The 19,245-nt window shown below is 39.4% G+C and overlaps 1 protein-coding gene across 3 annotated transcripts in view; it reads left to right on the top strand.

The window, feature by feature from the left end:
- Window positions 1–2,270: 2,270 nt before the first annotated feature.
- LOC5506309 (nipped-B-like protein) overlaps window positions 2,271–19,245 on the top strand; it is a 28,508-nt gene continuing 11,533 nt past the window's right edge. For 2 of the 3 annotated variants that reach the window (XM_032374707.2, XM_032374708.2), the window contains exons 1-16: window positions 2,271–2,577; window positions 2,778–2,955; window positions 3,935–4,080; window positions 4,399–4,641; window positions 13,886–14,041; window positions 14,627–15,268; window positions 15,341–15,409; window positions 15,500–15,598; window positions 15,704–15,804; window positions 15,915–16,001; window positions 16,240–16,465; window positions 17,053–17,207; window positions 17,734–17,915; window positions 18,339–18,474; window positions 18,596–18,681; window positions 18,791–18,926. In XM_032374707.2, the coding sequence (XP_032230598.2) occupies window positions 2,520–2,577; window positions 2,778–2,955; window positions 3,935–4,080; window positions 4,399–4,641; window positions 13,886–14,041; window positions 14,627–15,268; window positions 15,341–15,409; window positions 15,500–15,598; window positions 15,704–15,804; window positions 15,915–16,001; window positions 16,240–16,465; window positions 17,053–17,207; window positions 17,734–17,915; window positions 18,339–18,474; window positions 18,596–18,681; window positions 18,791–18,926 (2,700 nt within the window). In that variant the 5' untranslated portion in view covers window positions 2,271–2,519. The remainder of the gene's footprint in view (window positions 2,578–2,777; window positions 2,956–3,934; window positions 4,081–4,398; window positions 4,642–13,885; window positions 14,042–14,626; window positions 15,269–15,340; window positions 15,410–15,499; window positions 15,599–15,703; window positions 15,805–15,914; window positions 16,002–16,239; window positions 16,466–17,052; window positions 17,208–17,733; window positions 17,916–18,338; window positions 18,475–18,595; window positions 18,682–18,790; window positions 18,927–19,245) is intronic. The other variant, XM_032374709.2, reaches the window with a different exon arrangement.

Genomic DNA, 19,245 nt, shown 5'->3' on the forward strand with positions numbered 1-19,245 from the left:
ACCGCCTGTTAGAGACTGACACACCTATTGCAATGTATTGCAATACATTGCCGACAATAATGGCGGCGAAGCGCATGTCCGGCGAAGAACTCGATGCGTTCCTTCGTCCTACATACTACGCCAGAGGTGGCTTCCAGGGAGTGACCGCTCTGCATGCCAAACTTCCCAAGGGCTCAGCCTCCATAGACCGAGTGCGCAAGTGGGTAAGCTCGCAGCCCGTCGGGGGCTACACACAGACACCCCCTCCTCCGACTACCTACGCCCATTTCTCGGAGCAGATACCAAACCGTATCCACCAGTCGGACCTGCTATTCTTGCCAACCGCGGGTACAAGTATGCCCTGACTGTCGTTGACGTTGCTTCACGATATAAAGCCGCCCGCCCACTGAGGACTAAGAGCGCGGCCGTCGTCTCCCGCGAACTCGCTGACACCTATGCAGAGGTGTCAGCGAGTCTAAAGTCCTTATGGTTGATGACGGCACGGTGTTCAAGGGTGCTACCACAAAGCTCCTAACAGACCACGGGGTGGAGGTCCGACGGGCTGAGCCAGTGCACCACAGGAGCCAAGCTTTCGCCGAGTCTTTCCATCGCTGGCTGGCACAGCGCCTATTTCGTTCGCAGTACTCGAAGGAGCTTGCATCCGGCGAAACAAACTGCGAGTGGGTTACCGCTTTGCCAATCATCATCTCGGACATAAACGCAACGAAGACTCGCGTGCTTTGAGAGGCGCGTGCCTCTCAAAGCCGCAAAGCCCCCCTTAGCGGTCGGAACGGAGATGTACATCGCCGTAAACGAGGGCGAGGGCTGGTACTGCAGGAAATTAATGACTAATTCCCGACACTTTTTGGGGTTGAGCCTCATCCCACGCTCCGTAGCAAAATTGCAAATATCATTAACAATAAATGGCAGATAACTTGGCGAGCACCTGGGAATCACTTCAAAGATGGTGGTGTCATCAACATACTTAATGCGATATGGCCAAGTGCTCGCCAGCCTGTTTACAAGTATAGCAAACAATAGTGGAGCAAGCTTAGTGCCTGTGGTACGCCCCCATTAGGGAACACAGGCGATGAGGTGTGGCCACTGATTTTGACGCGCTGTGGTCGGGCTGTGAGAAAGGCAGCAATCCAATTTTGGAGATACTCGTTGACTCCGAGGAGGTCGAGCTCAGACATTAAGACGTTATGGTCGACTAAGTCAAAGCCCTTTGAAAAGTCGGCAAAAAATATGCGCACATAATTTTTGCCTCTTTCAAGCGATTCAAGGATGCAATGGAGAAAATACACCAGGGCCAGCACAGTAGACTTCCCTGATACAGAGAACTGTTTAGGGTCAAGCTTATCCTTGACGCATGCGAATAGCGAATCAAGTGCAAATCCCTCCATAACTTTAGCTAACTGAGAAGTAAGGGTAATGGGTCTAAGGTCCTCACTCAGTCTTTGGAGGGGAGCACTTTGGCACTGGATGGACAATCGACTCCTTCAGTTCTTGGGGAACAAAGCCTTCCATCAATGAGGAATTGTACAGGTTGCAGACGTTATCAGACAGTTCAGGGGCAAATTTCTTCCATATGACACTAGGGACTGGGTCAGGTCCAGATGACTTCTTCACTTTGAGGCGACTTAGGGCTTTAAGCGCCTTTCCAGGGGTGATAAGCAGTTCAGGGGGGACTGGCCCCGAGCAGGTAACTTGCTGGCTGATGGGCGCGAAATTAGACGTAAGACCAAGGAGAAACTCATTGAATCTTTCAGCAAGAATCTGGACCGACGGGGTAGAGTCATCCATCAGCTGGTGCCACCACTCATTTGAGACAACAGAGCCACTCAGACATTTGACTTTTAAGCACTATCATTTACATTTAGTCTTGAATATGATCCATTAGATACTCCCTACGGCCGTATAGCAGAATTGGAAGATGAAGGAATATATTTGAACATCCCCGGAGATGCGCAGAGCTTTCTGTGTCGCTCGTTTCTTTGCAGGAAAGTACGTCTATAGCAGGATAACCCCCCATAACGTTTCGTTTTACACCATTTTTACACTTCCACTGGGTACCAGAGAAGCTTCACTACCAACACGCGGCGACAGCGACTGAGGTTTTATCACTTGGCCGCGAATGTTGGAGCTTTGGTACTTTGGTAGTGGAGCTTGGAGCCTTGCTTGGCGCTGTTAAAACTCTATCTCAGGATCCCTGTGCTTTTTTTCAGAGATAAATCTCCCGCCTCTTTTGTTGGCGCGTTGCATTCTGGTTGGTGTTTTGATATATCCCGGATGATCGAGCGCGAAAGCCGTTCAGGTTTGGCGCGCGTTCGAACATCGTGTTGATGTGCCTAAAAATCAATATGGCGGATGAGCGGACTTTACCACAGACCTTCCCTTCTTTTCCGCCGCATGTAGCGTGATAAGAGCATCTTAAATCCACAGGGAGATATGCTCTTCCTTTGGAGTAGATCAGCGCGAATTCCTTGCAAGGTTTTCCCCCTTGTTACGGCGTAAAGGCTTGAAATTAGCGTGTTAAAATGAATGAGCCTAATGTTCCGATCGCTACTTTGTCCGGCATCACAAGTTTAACAAATCGTGAGTAGCTCTTTTGTTGATGTTTTATATATGTGTGTGTATTTGTGAATCTCGGATGTATTTATGTATCTGTTATGAATTATATCACTATTTGAATGCACTTAGGAGATAACACTGTCTTGTAATCTTGTGTCCATTACAAAGGATTCAAAGTTTTACTACATAATAATTTTGCTGATTTATCTTGTTTAACCCAATAGTACTACCTCAACTTCCATTGCCGTCACCGGTGTCATCAAGTAGTAACAGAAGCCTTTTAGACAGTCCTAAAGAAGCTGACGAAGCGGTCAAAGTACTTAACGACAGCAGAATCGACTCGAGTCTACTGCACAAGTTAGCCCAAGGTTTAAAAAACGCGAAAGCGAATCAAGATCAGCTGTAAGTTGACAAATTGTAAAGTGTATTTTATATTTGCTATACTTACATGTGGTGTTTGACGTTTACATTTCTAGAATCAGGCGTCTATTACCCTCAATTCTAGTTTAGGGGTTGAAATAACACCAAAAACAGGTTTCTTGTAACACTTCATGCGTGTGTATAGTGACCACACCGACTAAAATTTAAGATTTGGTTTTTGGCTGCAATGCTTATGAACTTTTTTTCAATATTTTATTTGCTGTTGTTCTTTCAATCTAGCTTATAAAGTTTGACAAGTTAAGAAGTTTTACAATATCAGATATCATGTCAAAATAAAAACAAAAACTGAATGTCAGCTCTTTTAGTGGGTGTGTGGGAGGGGGGGGGGGTGGACTTCAGAGCTCATTGTATATCACTTATAAAAGATAAGTATTTAACTTTTTTTGCCTTTGATGATATTCATAATTATCCTTAAATATTTGAAATCATTAGCTGGAATAATCAATCACTTTAAGCAACAAGTTGAGAAACATTGCTGTTGAACAGAAATTAGTGTTTATAGGGATGGAGCTCACTTCTTAAATAACACTATTATTATTATTATTATTATTATTATTATTATTATTATTATTATTATTATTATTATTATTATTATTATTATTATTATTATTTTTATTATTATTATTATTATTATTATTATTATTAGTATTATTATTATTATTATTATTATTATTATTATTATTATTATTATTATTATTATTATTATTATTATTATTATTATTATTATTATTATTATGACTGTTCAATTGCAATTTAATAGGCATTGTAGGTAGATGAAGGTTTTGACTACAAAATAAATCAATGATTTAACTTTGTTTACATAATGGCTAATAATTCAGTTTTGGTTAAGGCGCAAATCTTTTCTTGTAAATTAAACAGACAGATTATAGGGCAGCAGAAATGAGCAGCAGAGTTGAACATGAACCATTTTTTCCTACAGGATTTTGAAAGATGAGTTTGAAAAGGTGCCAGAATTATTAAGCTCTTCAGATGGTCCAATTCTGCTTCAGAAACTTCTCCAACTCTATCCAAATGTCTTCAAGCATGACAAGGACTCTACACAAGACATCATTGATGAGTTCTTAGGTATTTTTCTTTTAATGTAGTAACCAAGAAATATTAACATCAAGACAGAGATTAGAGTAATTGAAATGTTAGATATGTCCAGTATCCCGACCAAGCTATTCCAGTTGCATTAATAAGACTTCTTGTCATAAAATGAGAAATCACAAAAAGAGTAATAAAAAAACCACACTGGTGCAGTGAAACAGCCATATGACAAACAACCATTTCTTATATGGTTCTACTGTGAGTGCCTTTCTAGCTTATATTGTGATTCCTTTTGGAAGGATTAAAAGGGATAAAATAGCAAGTGTATTTATGCCAGTGTTATGTTTTGTTTAGGTGGTATAACAGCTCCTTTGAGCCATCCTCCCATTGTATCCCCCCAAATGTCACCCCATCAAGTAGGGATAACTGTGCATGACTCACCTATGTATGCTGGTTCACCACCAAACCTTGGCCATTCTACGTACAACCAGGCTATGCATGGAAGCCCTGTTCCTTTTGTTGGTAGTCCACAAAGAAACATCCCTTTGGGGTATGGACAAGTGCAGGCATTATCACCAAACATTCCAAAAAGGCAGGGTAAGTTTTAATCATAGTGATAATAGTAATTTTAGTTATTGAAGTGGCAATCACACCACTTTACTACCGGTTGGTTGCATAACAATCTGGTGGGCTGACAAAAAGCCTCAAAAGACAAAAAAATCCATTGGATTTCACACTATTAAACAGGCCATGTAGCCAATATTTAATTTCATTAAGGGCCTATGGTATTATCTTGTTGCTACGAAACACTGTTGCTACAAAAGGGAAAAGCGCTACATTCGTAAAAATATGCTAAAATCGGTGCACGTCCTCCAGCTTGATTCCGTGGCCTAGTGGTTAGCACCTTTGACTCATAAGCAAGCGCTCAAGGTTCAATCCCTGGTCAAGTCGTTTTTATTATTATTGTTTTCTTGGTAACTCTAGTTCTAACTTATTTTCCTTTTTTATTTTTTTATTCTCCTTTTTTCCCAAGAGATTAATAAACACTTTCGACATTAAGTCTGGTAGCAGCAGGGGGTTTCGCACAAGTCGAGAGTTAGAGAAGGTTTGAAAGAAGATTTGAGTAAATATTAGTCTCCTGAACAACGCCTGGTAGTTAGTGGAGTCGAATTATGGTATACGTTTTGAATTATTTACGTTTTTCTTTTTCGGGTGAAAAACCACAGGGTACCCGAGTATGAATTTTACAAAATAATTTATTGAGCATTCAAAACATACAATATGAGCATGCAAACATCCTACAAACATAATTCCCATATTTTGCAAGTAATTCCAACTAACACAGCCTAAAATCATAGGGTGACCGAGTCTAACAATAGCATGAATGACTCACATAGATCATTATTCAGAGAATGTTTGATCAGGATGCTATGCTAACTTATTATGAAAAGATGTGATATTAGCAATTGCAGTCCTGCATTGAAATTGCGTTTTTTGTACCAAATGTTTATCCTTGCATGACATTAAAACCACAGGGAGCCCAAATATTAGTTCTTTAAAAATGGAAAACAAAGTTACTTGCTAGGCATAGCATAGATCAGCCCTCTTTCCGTCTAGGCTTTGGTACCCGGCCTGTTCTCATCCTGCATCTCAGCTAAAAGAAAAAGAAGGTAATTGCTCAGGTTTGGCACTAGCATAACAGGACTTGATCCTACCCATCATCACTGTTTTCATCCTCTTACTCCTCTACTTGCTTGCCATGTTATGGGGGCTCTTTGCCTCTTCAGCCATACATGAACAGGCTTCCGTTGACATAAGCATCCAAACCTTGTCGGCTCGATAAGACTGGGTGGATCTGGGTCTTTCGTCATGTAGACAGGCCTGAGATTTCCTTCTTGCTTTTCTTATCCATGTTCCTTTGGACTTGGCCAACAACCGAACGGTTGGAAGCTGGCACGCTCCATATGTTGCCTGAGGCTGTCTGATGTTGGCAGAACATCAGATGGCGCAGCTCGTCAGCTGATCTTGATACAGATAGAGAGCACAAACAAAAGCCTCTGTCTTCGCTGCTTTCTCATTATTGAGGGCTTGATGCTGACCAAACAGACTAAGCGCCGATTGGCGTGCAGCTCTTTGTCTTAGCGTTAGCCATGGTTTCTTCTTTCCTCTACCAGAGAGGCTGCTTGTGGAATCGCACCCGGTTAACACATGAAATGCTGGTAGTGACTGGCAAAGCCTGTCACCTAGTCTTTCATGGATTGCGTGGACTGGGATAAGTCTCTGGCGGTCGCCAGTGCTTGTTCGAAACCAAACCCCTGACATCCGATGGCAATGAAGTGCGTGACACAAAGGGCGAGGACATCTGTATCTAGGGATTGAATAATGACTGTTGAGAAGTCGCTTGCATCGTAGGCAGCATGCAGAATTATTTGCGTGTCTGTTCTTTCAGAGTCTGGATAAGGGGAGGTCTGCATCTTGGTAGTCACTTAGAATTTCCATAATTTGTCGGTAGTCGGTAAGAATTATCAGTCTTTGTCGTTAGTCTGTCAATCCAAGCTAGTAATCGCTCTTGTCCCAGATTTAATGAATTAGTAATTAATAACTTATTGATGATAAATTAATTATGGATTAATAATTGACTGAAAGTTGATGCAACAGGAAATACATAGTGCAGATCTCTAAATGGCCGAATTTAAGTAGATTGACGATGGAAGTAAAGATAATAAAATGTTGGTAGTCAGCAAATATTTTTTTGTCGCTATTCACTAGTTTTTTTTCATGTTTTGTTGGTATTCAGTTACTTTTAAGCTGTTTGTCGCTAGTCGGTTTACCCCATCCAGGCCCTGTATTTTGTGGACTCAAGCTTGCTGATTTCTGCCATTGGCTGCTTTCTCCCTATTGAAAAGACCTACTCATATGAAAAGGTCCTTCCCGGGCTACAGACGGTCTTGTTCTTAATTGGGTTCTATATGTACTTGGACGATTGTCGTGACTCTGGTGTATTATGGCCTGCGTTCCTTTTCTCAAGACCGTCTGTAGACCCTTTCCTGGTCCTCTTCCCAGCCTGAATCGTTGTATCCAAATAGTGATCAAAGGCCATGTTAAGAATAGAGCAGCTTTGGGTGGTGATCTGCCTCATGATGGTGGTGAAACATTTCTGCGCAAGCTCCCAAAACGTATTTGCATCTGAATAATGCCATTCCACCCAAGATATTAACAACATCATGTGTCAAAACCTTCCTCAAGAATTGTGACTTATGATGAACTTCCTAAAACTTCCATCATGGTAGGCAATCGCGCAGGGGACTGCTAGGTTGACTTGTCTTGCATTTGCGAAGTCTTCCAAACAGATCTCGGTCGGCTTTCACTGTGAACATTCTCTCAATCTAGTCATTTAAGGACAAGAAGCTGTCACCAATTGTTTTACCATGGACTTGCTTATTTAAAGAAAACTTGACTTGGGATCCCTGTGGTCTCATTTGATATAAAAGAAGCATATAGGAGCCAAGATTCAGCTCAGATGCCATATTTGACACTGAAGTATCATGTTTAGGTAGCTTCTGAGTTAAAAACGACAAAAGAATGAAAACTTTATGGGTTATTTCCCAAGCTTATGCGTGAACACTCTGGAAACTTGCAAATATATGACTCGGGCACCCTGCGGTTTAAGGCCGAATTAGTTTGACGACTTGTAACATATGGAAAGCATAATTGTAGGATGTTTTCATGCCTTTATTGTATGTTTTGTATGCTTAACACATTGACCCCTCAACCGGCCTGTACCGGCTTTGGGAAGCACCCACAACCCAAAAAATTCATAAATGCAAACTAAACACAAAAAGATAGACTGATGCATCCAACCAAGGTGTAGGCAACTACTCTTAAGCCAAATAATAGCACAGGTTCTTTGACAAATTTCAAATCGAACAAGGAAAGAAAAGCAGAATCACCCCTCTCAATAAAACGCTCAAAATGCAACGCAAGGGAGAGAGATCAGCAAACACAGTTCAAGACACAAATAGATACCTTTATTCTGATCCTCCAGGTTCATTTCCATGGCCTCAAAACACAATGTCCACTCCTTGAAGGCTTGTAAAACCAAGAAGATGCCTTTAGGGATTGAAAAGCATTCTGGGAGATCCAGGGGAAAATTCACGAGGGGAGGGCCAGTCAACACCTCCCCAAAGTCAGATGGTTTTTTATAAGTTTTTTTCACCCCGAAGCCAAACAAATAAATTCCAGGTCATACAGATCCAGAATAGCAGTGTAAACAATTTTGGAATCAATTTGGTTTCAGAAAAGACAGTATTTAGGAGAGCTGTGGTGATTCATTAGAAAATTATTTTCTCATCCAGGCAAAGCCAAACAAGAAAAAATCACCATGAATCCACCTTTGCTTGCAAATATCCATAAGCAAAGCACTCAATTATGCCCCAAAAGACTTCATGATGTCCTGAGACACTCTCCTAAGATGCTCATAGCTGTATTTTTGATGAAAAATACAAGCAACCATCAACTTGTGCTGGCTTCAGCACAACAACGAGGGATTAAAAGTGGGGACCGCAAAGCACTGTTGGAAAGCTTGGATACCGCTGACTAGGTGCAGCTGTGTTTGACTTTGACGGGCTGTATAAAACTCAGAATAGAGCGGGGGGGGGGGGGTATCTGTTTTCAGTCTGTTTTTTCTAAATTCAACTCAAAAATAGCCAGGAGTCAATGGGTTAATAAATTATTTTGTAAAATTCATACTCGGGTACCCTGTGGTTTTTCACCCGAAAAAGAAAAACGTAAATAATTCAAAACCTATACCACAATTCGACTCCACTAACTACTAGGCGTTGTTCAGGGGACCAATATCTACTCAAATCTGCTTTCAAACCTTCTCTACCTCTCGACTTGTGCGAAACCCCTGTTTTCCGGCCTCTGCCACCAGACTATTTGTAGAAAAAATGCAATTTTTATATGTTTTAAGAGTATGAAAATAGATGGCGAAAAACAAAATGGCTGCCATTTCCGCACACATTAATTTTGAACATTTTACAACAATTGTGATTTTTTTTTTCACCCAAACCATTGATATTACCATTTCTAATAACTTAGCACATTGGATTTTTGATTTTTGAAGAAATGAAAAAGTTATTACCAAATATGTGGTTTTCGAAGAACATAAAAATTTGCCATTTCTCGCAGTATCAAAATTTCGCAAATTGGATGCGTTAAGCTTTAGAAAAAAAGTGATTTTAAAATGTTTCTGCAAAAATTATGATGATAGATTTGAACAGTGGCTTCTTCGACATGTTTTTCTGTTCTAGGTCATGTGATCATGGGAGGGGTCAGATGAAGTCATCACTTGTGTCATTTTTGTCTAAAACACTTATGTTGAAAGTTTCAAGAGATTTGACAAAAAAAAACAGAAGCTTTTATAAAACAAACAAATTTCCCTAGCAACAGACTCAAAAGATAGTACCATAAAAATAAAAACTTTATTATCTGTACTATTTGTTTCTGTTTTTTAATGTTAAAATCTGTCTTCAAAAACTACTGAGCATGCATGTTTTGTTTTGGTGTATATACTAGTTTTGAATGCTGTTTAGACTCTAGGAACATCAGGATATCACACAAATTGGGCTTCAGTTGTAAAATGGTTAAACCTTTTTCATTTACCAACACTTTTGATTATGGCATGTACCCTAAAGTTTTAATTGTGGCTGTTCTTAAACACATTGACCCCTGAACCGGCCTGTACCGGCTTTGGGAAGTACCCACAACCCAAAAAATTCATAAATTCAAAATAAACACAACAAGATGAAGATACTCAGGCATCAGTCTAAGGGATAAATGGTCTTGCAGATATGCATCCAACCAAGGTGTTGGCATCTACTCTTAAGCCAAATAATAGCACAGGTTCTTTGACAAATCTCAAATCGAACAAGGAGAGAAAAGCAGAATCACCCCTCTCAATAAAACGCTCAAAATACCACACAAGGGAGAGAGATCAGCAAACACAGCTCAAGACACAAATAGATACCTTTATTCTGATCCTCCAGGTACATTTCCTTGGCCTCAAAACACAATGCCCATTCCTTGAAGGATTGTACAACCACGAAAATATGTTTACGTATTGCAAAGCATTCTGGGAGATACAGGGGAAAATTCACGAGGGGAGGGCCAGTCAACACTTCTCTCCCCAAAGTCAGATGGTTTTTTATAAGTCTTTTCACCCCGAAGCCAAACGAATCAATTCCAGGCCATACAGACCCAGAATAGCAGTGTAAACAATTTTGGAATCAATTTGGTTTCAGAAAAGACAGCATTTAGGAGAGCTGTGGTGATTCATTAGAAAATTATTTTCTCATCCGGGCAAAGCCAAACAAGAAAAAATCATCATGAATCCACCTTTGCTTGCAAATATCCATAAGCAAAGCACTCAATTATGCCCCAAAAGACTTCATGATGTTCTGAGACACTCTCCTAATATGCTCATAGCTGTATTTTTGATGAAAAATACAAGCAACCATCAACTTGTGCTGGCTTCAGCACATCGACGAGGGATTAAAAGTGGGGACCGCAAAGCACTGTTGGAAAGCTTGGATACCGCTGACTAGGTGCAGCTGTGTTTGACTTTGACGGGCTGTATAAAACTCAGAATAGGGGGGAGGTATCTGTTTTCAGTCTGTTTTTTGTAAATTCAGCTCCAAAAAAGCCAGGAGTCAATGGGTTAATCAACCACCCCTAGATTTTAATCAAAATAACTAGACCTTTTTAGACTTGTGCTGTGACATACACCAGTGGATTGGATCACATATATGCCATTTCTAGCAAGTGAATATCTTTAACCTAGAAAATAGAATTTTTTTTACTTGGACATGACTGGACTCATTGATAGGGATGATATGCATAGCTTTTTTAGAAAAAAATGCCCAAGAAAACATCAGATTCAGGCAAGGTTTTGTGATAAGATTACTTTGACGGTGAATATACAGGAAAAGTACCAAAAGTGGGTTGACACTGCTGCTTTGAATTTATAAAGGCAAATATTTTTATAGAATTTGGGCTCCCTGTGGTTTCCCTAATGGTTTTAACATAAGAATTATCTGTTAGAATATCAGCCATAACTTAAAGGAGGCTTGTTTGTATATCAAGCAGAATTTGCCTACACTGTTGTATGCACCTAAGCTTGCGAAAAATGCATTGTTCTCAGGCAGTGAGGCAAGCATGATTTTTAGGGTGTGTTGGTGAACACATTGACCCCTGAACCGGCCTGTACCGGCTTTGGGAAGTACCCACAACCCAAAAAATTCATAAATTCAAAATAAACACAACAAGATGAAGATACTCAGGCATCAGTCTAAGGGATAAATGGTCTTGCAGATATGCATCCAACCAAGGTGTTGGCATCTACTCTTAAGCCAAATAATAGCACAGGTTCTTTGACAAATCTCAAATCGAACAAGGAGAGAAAAGCAGAATCACCCCTCTCAATAAAACGCTCAAAATACCACACAAGGGAGAGAGATCAGCAAACACAGCTCAAGACACAAATAGATACCTTTATTCTGATCCTCCAGGTACATTTCCTTGGCCTCAAAACACAATGCCCATTCCTTGAAGGATTGTACAACCACGAAAATATGTTTACGTATTGCAAAGCATTCTGGGAGATACAGGGGAAAATTCACGAGGGGAGGGCCAGTCAACACTTCTCTCCCCAAAGTCAGATGGTTTTTTATAAGTCTTTTCACCCCGAAGCCAAACGAATCAATTCCAGGCCATACAGACCCAGAATAGCAGTGTAAACAATTTTGGAATCAATTTGGTTTCAGAAAAGACAGCATTTAGGAGAGCTGTGGTGATTCATTAGAAAATTATTTTCTCATCCGGGCAAAGCCAAACAAGAAAAAATCATCATGAATCCACCTTTGCTTGCAAATATCCATAAGCAAAGCACTCAATTATGCCCCAAAAGACTTCATGATGTCCTGAGACACTCTCCTGATATGCTCATAGCTGTATTTTTGATGAAAAATACAAGCAACCATCAACTTGTGCTGGCTTCAGCACATCGACGAGGGATTAAAAGTGGGGACCGCAAAGCACTGTTGGAAAGCTTGGATACCGCTGACTAGGTGCAGCTGTGTTTGACTTTGACGGGCTGTATAAAACTCAGAATAGGGGGGGAGGTATCTGTTTTCAGTCTGTTTTTTGTAAATTCAGCTCCAAAAAAGCCAGGAGTCAATGGGTTAATCAACCACCCCTAGATTTTAATCAAAATAACTAGACCTTTTTAGACTTGTGCTGTGACATACACCAGTGGATTGGATCACATATATGCCATTTCTAGCAAGTGAATATCTTTAACCTAGAAAATAGAATTTTTTTTACTTGGACATGACTGGACTCATTGATAGGGATGATATGCATAGCTTTTTTAGAAAAAAATACCCAAGAAAACATCAGATTCAGGCAAGGTTTTGTGATAAGATTACTTTGACGGTGAATATACAGGAAAAGTACCAAAAGTGGGTTGACACTGCTGCTTTGAATTTATAAAGGCAAATATTTTTATAGAATTTGGGCTCCCTGTGGTTTCCCTAATGGTTTTAACATAAGAATTATCTGTTAGAATATCAGCCATAACTTAAAGGAGGCTTGTTTGTATATCAAGCAGAATTTGCCTACACTGTTGTATGCACCTAAGCTTGCGAAAAATGCATTGTTCTCAGGCAGTGAGGCAAGCATGATTTTTAGGGTGTGTTGGTAAACACATTGACCCCTGAACCGGCCTGTACCGGCTTTGGGAAGTACCCACAACCCAAAAAATTCATAAATTCAAAATAAACACAACAAGATGAAGATACTCAGGCATCAGTCTAAGGGATAAATGGTCTTGCAGATATGCATCCAACCAAGGTGTTGGCATCTACTCTTAAGCCAAATAATAGCACAGGTTCTTTGACAAATCTCAAATCGAACAAGGAGAGAAAAGCAGAATCACCCCTCTCAATAAAACGCTCAAAATACCACACAAGGGAGAGAGATCAGCAAACACAGCTCAAGACACAAATAGATACCTTTATTCTGATCCTCCAGGTACATTTCCTTGGCCTCAAAACACAATGCCCATTCCTTGAAGGATTGTACAACCACGAAAATATGTTTACGTATTGCAAAGCATTCTGGGAGATACAGGGGAAAATTCACGAGGGGAGGGCCAGTCAACACTTCCCTCCCCAAAGTCAGATGGTTTTTTATAAGTCTTTTCACCCCGAAGCCAAACGAATCAATTCCAGGCCATACAGACCCAGAATAGCAGTGTAAACAATTTTGGAATCAATTTGGTTTCAGAAAAGACAGCATTTAGGAGAGCTGTGGTGATTCATTAGAAAATTATTTTCTCATCCGGGCAAAGCCAAACCAGAAAAAATCATCATGAATCCACCTTTGCTTGCAAATATCCATAAGCAAAGCACTCAATTATGCCCCAAAAGACTTCATGATGTCCTGAGACACTCTCCTGATATGCTCATAGCTGTATTTTTGATGAAAAATAAAAGCAACCATCAACTTGTGCTGGCTTCAGCACATCGACGAGGGATTAAAAGTGGGGACCGCAAAGAACTGTTGGAAAGCTTGGATACCGCTGACTAGGTGCAGCTGTGTTTGACTTTGACGGGCTGTATAAAACTCAGAATAGGGGGGGAGGTATCTGTTTTCAGTCTGTTTTTTGTAAATTCAGCTCCAAAAAAGCCAGGAGTCAATGGGTTAATCTTAATAGCTATTTTGTTTCAAATTATCATATAATTTTTATACCTTTTACCTTGAATATCCACTTTTTATCTAGGTCCATTTGGCAGCCCATCAACAAACAGTGGCTACATGTCTCCCACTCTGGAGAACATCCATGCTCAAACCTTTTCTCCTGTCAAAACAAGAAGAATGAGACAGAGCCTTTCAGATACCAGCCCCAATTGTGATCCATCTTTACAGCCAAACCAAGGTAAACGAAATCATGGTTTAAGCTATGTTACCAAATAAAATTACAAGTGGCCATGTGTGTTAGTGCTCTCGTTAGGGCTCTTTTTTCTGCTTAAACAGGTTTGACTTGTTTAGCATGTGTTGGCTTACTATACTGTAGGCTTGTCTTCCTCTTTTTCAAGATGGTTTATTCTTAATACTAAGGATTTTAACTGTAAAGTGCTCCGAAGACAGTGGACGTAAGTGCTATTTAACTACTATTTAGAGCACAGGGTTAAGATAGAGATTGATACAGACCTGCAAAAGGTTATAACAAAAAATATACTAAAATAATTTTAATTGTATTTTCTTTCTTTATAATTACCCTGACTATATATTTTGGTGTTTCAGTTGCTGCTCGTACTTTGAATTTTCACCTTGTTCCAAACCTTTATTCACTAAATTATCATAACCTTTCCATTAAATATCTTGTTGGGTATAAATATTAAAGAGTGTTAATAATGAGTTGTTATTGTGTATTTCAAATCTTCATACTAAGGATGTGTTGGACTAATGAAATTTAATTGATCTCTTAATTGTGCTGAAAAATATTTTGTGTTCTTTATAGTTTCCCCTGATACCACAAGAACATTCAATTTATCTATGGAAAGCAGCCACCAAATGTTTGCTACAGGACCAACATCAAGGAAAAAACCTTCTAGGAGTAAACACTCACCTGTAGAAATGATTGATCTGAACAACCAGTACGGTATTAGTCCGCCTGTGGTGGATTGTCAAGAGAATATACCAATCCAGACTTCAAATGTGCCATCACCAATTGAAATGGCACCAATTAAGCCAGCTAGAAGGAGATCAAAATCTTCTACTCGAAAGTCTATGGAGGATTCTTTGCAAGCAAACAATCATGAATGGACTAGTGATCAACATGATCTTAACCAGACTGAATGCTTAACCATTGAAAATGCACAGGGTTTCTCTGAAAATAACACACATAAAGTTCCAGATATGATTGATCTTAATAAATCATTAGAGGGACTTGACAGCAAGTGTTCAAATGTATCTACTAGTCCACTAAAGAAGTTGCAGTTGTGCATTCCAAAGCTTGTGATCACAAAAGTGAAAGAGCGGAGAGGGTCTAAAGAGTTCGAAACTCACAGTGTACGGGCTGTTATACCAGCTGGTGAAGACTCTGAAAGCACTAAGAAAAAAAGGCATCATTCATTGAATGATAGCAATAGTGACATTGAAGGTATTTAATCTTTCTGTTAAATTGTTCATTGTTTAAAATTTTTTATTTCATCACTTTTCATTCCTCTGTCAGCTCCCACAAAGAAGAAACGAAAGACAAAAGAGAAAAGAAAGCTGGAGGGGGAATCAGGAGATATCGAAAGTAAGATTTTGTGTAGAAACCTGAATAGGTTGCCTAAGGTTACAGTCCTATTTTGATACTTTTGATATCTTTTTATTTAATATTCCATAGGTCTACTGGAATCAGTAACTTTCAGAAGATTTGCCACTGCTTTAGAGAACCTGTTTGAGTTTGATGATGAGTGTGGTGTAGCCTACATGGCAGATGTTGGTAAGAAATTTACTACAGTGGGAAACAAATATCAGCTGTGAACAGAATTAGCATTTAGTGGGGGAATGGTATTTCACTTCTAATATTTTCATTTTTATCTTCAAGATGACGAAGAACCTGCTTCAGAATCATTAGCAACTAGGACAGAAATATCTGAATTATACACAGAATCTGCAAAGCTCAAGTCTTTAGGCGTTATTCACCAGGTAGGTGAAGGATGTTCAAAATGTTCTGTAAAATACTATAATGTCAAGAGTTATTTACTGAAAAGTGTAGTTGTTGGGTAGTTATCAAAGTTTGCATGGTACTTACACAGATTGCAACAGACCAATTGTTCAGGTTGCTGTCAATCATGGAGCGCCATGTAAGAGATGGAATGCTGCTCAAACTAAGCAATGACCAGGTGAGTCCACTTAGCTTTAACATTGACCTTCTTTTTTAACATGTTAGAAGGAGGTCTGGTAATGTGAATGAGTATGACAAGTTGTGATGGCATCCACTTGAAATAGGGATGGTGAAGACAATATGGTAAGGTACACTAAACCATCCATAGTTGCCTCCCTTCTACTTATGTTGACTAACTCCTCATTTAAAGTGCAAATACAGAGAAATAAGTATTGCTTTTTATTTCACTTGTATAGGAAGAAGAGGATGAGCAGAAACTATGGCGTGACCTTTGTCTGGATCGAATCATCAGATCTGTTGAGTCTTCATTAGTGGTTCTTAATATTCTGACCTCACCAAACATCCCCAAGCAGCTTTATCTAGAAGAAGTAATGGATAGAATCATTAGGTTGATCAAATTCCACTTACAGAACAACATCTTCCCTGAATATGATCCAGTCTACAGGGACCCAGATGCTAAAGGTAAAATGGGAATTTCCATATGACTACAGTCAGCCAGCCTAACTAACAAAATAGTATGACTAGATACTGTAAACTACAGACAAGCGCTAGAATAACAAGGTGGTCTCTGCAGGCATGGTAGAATCAGGTAAAAAAAAAATAGTAGTAGTTTTGTTGATGTTTCAACCATAGCCCTTGTTGGAGCAAAAGACTAACTACTCTGTTTTCACCAAGGCTTACAACATACTATTTCAACCTTGTTATGTTATAATTAAATAGCCTTACTGACAGCCTCCTATTACAGACACCAATATAGACAATTTAAATATCCCTGGAGTAATAGAAATACAAACAAATAATTGAAAGTGACTCTGTGGCTACAGATTCTTCTTTGAAGAATGTTTTGGTACACTATTGAAATACTGATACAAGGAATTGAGCAACTGGGTTTGAACAAATACTGTAAATCTGTAGTTGTGACCTTCATTTGGCCAAAAGAAGTTGGTTACCAAGAAATTGTTTTTTTTTTATCAGCCTGTTATGTCTTATCAAATAATTCTACAGGGGAGTGCCTTACCAGGAAACCTACCTTTTATTTTATTTTACAGATAACTCCATCTTTGTCCCAAAGTCAAAAAGATCCAAAGCTTGTGCACCAAAGATGAAGATGCTAACTGTATTCTATAACAAAGTCTGTGAGCTGATCTCTCAGCTAGGTGACCTTGTTGATGTCCAAGCATTGACAGACACTACCATTCTACAGGTACAATTGGGTGCTTATAAGTATCATGAGCGTAGCCAGTTATTAGTCAACTGAGTCGTTAGGCAACCAGCCATTAGGCAGCTGCACTAAGTTGTTAGGCCACTGGTTGCCAAATGACTTGGGATGGTTGCCTATTGACTTTCGTCATAAGATTTTTGGCTTAAAACTAACAATGAATCCATCCCTCTATTTTAACCTTTCTTTTGCACCTCATCCCCTCACCCCCTCCTTTTCGGAACTCCTGGATCAGCCCCTGATAAATACAGTTTTCCAATAGTTTAAAGTAAAGAGAAAGCTCATCGCAAAAACATACTAATCTATTTTCCACAAGAAAGTGATGCTTTACAGATACAGTATGACAGCAGCTGTATCGTGTAAAAAATAAACATACCCGTATAAACCTCTTAGCATGGTTGCTTAGTGGACGGTTGCGTAATGACCAATAACTATCACGAGTACACACTGAGAAACGTTTACACACTGTCCTACTACAGTAGTTCTAATTAAAAGTTCTTGGGTTCTTCAGGTATCTACACTTGGTGTGTCTCCATTCTTTGTTGAGAACATCAGTGACTTGCAGCACAGTTCCATGAAGCTGGTGAGATCTGTGTTCAGAAGATACGTCAAGCACCGGGATCTCATTCTTGAGGATATCTTTGCTTCTTTGGCCAGGCTTCCATCAAGCAAAAGAAACATAAGAAGCTACAGGTAATTTATTTGGGATTTTTTTAACCTCCAATCACATGTTCATGGGTATGGCTACAAATATTGATATTTTTTTCAATGGAAAATGCTTTCCATGTGTTCACGTCATATTTCTGGCAAAACACTTTTGTACCCCACCCCCTTGGGCCTTGGACCCCTCCCTTTTCTAGGCTGTAGTCAGATACCTGGGAGCTTGGTCCCCAACATTGAATGGGGGATGGGGGGGGGGGGTTGCGGAGTTATTGTAGTTACACTTTAGAAAATTGCGTAACTTATTTAGACATCATTTTATTAACCATTTTATTTGCCGACTGTTGCTGCCCCTGCCCCTTGTTATTTATGACCCTGAACTTTTCACTTACAAAGGGTTTAAAGTTTTTTTCGGCTATTGTGCTAGACGGTTATACTGATGAACATTTATTTTAGGTTGAATGATGAAGAGTCCATACAGATGGTGACTGCACTTGTGCTGCAATTGATCCAGTGCTCTGTCAAGATACCAGAGAAGGAAGAAGTGGAAGAAAACGCTGCAAATGATGGACAAGTTCAAGAAACTTCTGTGGTAAAACTTAAATGCTGTTATTAAGAGGTTTCTCAAAGAACGGTCTGCAATAAATTTTAAATTTCTAAACCAAACAGTAGCTTATGTGCAGAATGGAAAGCATTATGTTTCTTTTTAACAGCAGAATTACAAGGACATCATGATTTGCAACTCTTATGAAAACGCATTGCGTACCGCACAGAACTTTATCTCCATGTTTTTGAATAAGTAAGTAATATTGATCTCTTTGTGATATATAAAACAAAATAATAATAATAACATTGAGTCTGAATCCCTGAAGCACATATACTGATATAACTTTGTATGTCCTTTTCAGGTGCAGCAGTGTTGGAAAAGATGAGGAGGATTACCGTCCACTCTTTGAGAACTTCCTACAAGACTTGTTGCTAACACTGAACAAGCCAGAATGGCCAGCAGCAGAAGTTTTACTTACTCTGCTAGGAAAACTACTGGTATAGGCGCTATTATCATCCTTATGATGCTATTTGACTTACAATAGCCATCAATTTTAACTGCAAATTTGAGTATTCTGTTAATTCATATTGAAAAATTGCCCCTCAGCTTCTGTAAGTTAAAAGCCTTTATTATATCACACTTGTCCAAATTTAGATGACTTAACTCTCCTAGAAAGGTGCAATTTGACCACAATTATAAAACTTTGATTTGACTCGCCAAAAGAAGCAGAAGCAGCTAAGAAGATCAGTGACAAGAGTCTGCACAATTATCAAACTTTCAGTAAAAATCACATAGGACTAATAATATTATAAAAAA

Source organism: Nematostella vectensis, chromosome 1 (assembly GCF_932526225.1).
Source record: "Nematostella vectensis chromosome 1, jaNemVect1.1, whole genome shotgun sequence".
Lineage (NCBI taxonomy): Eukaryota > Metazoa > Cnidaria > Anthozoa > Actiniaria > Edwardsiidae > Nematostella > Nematostella vectensis.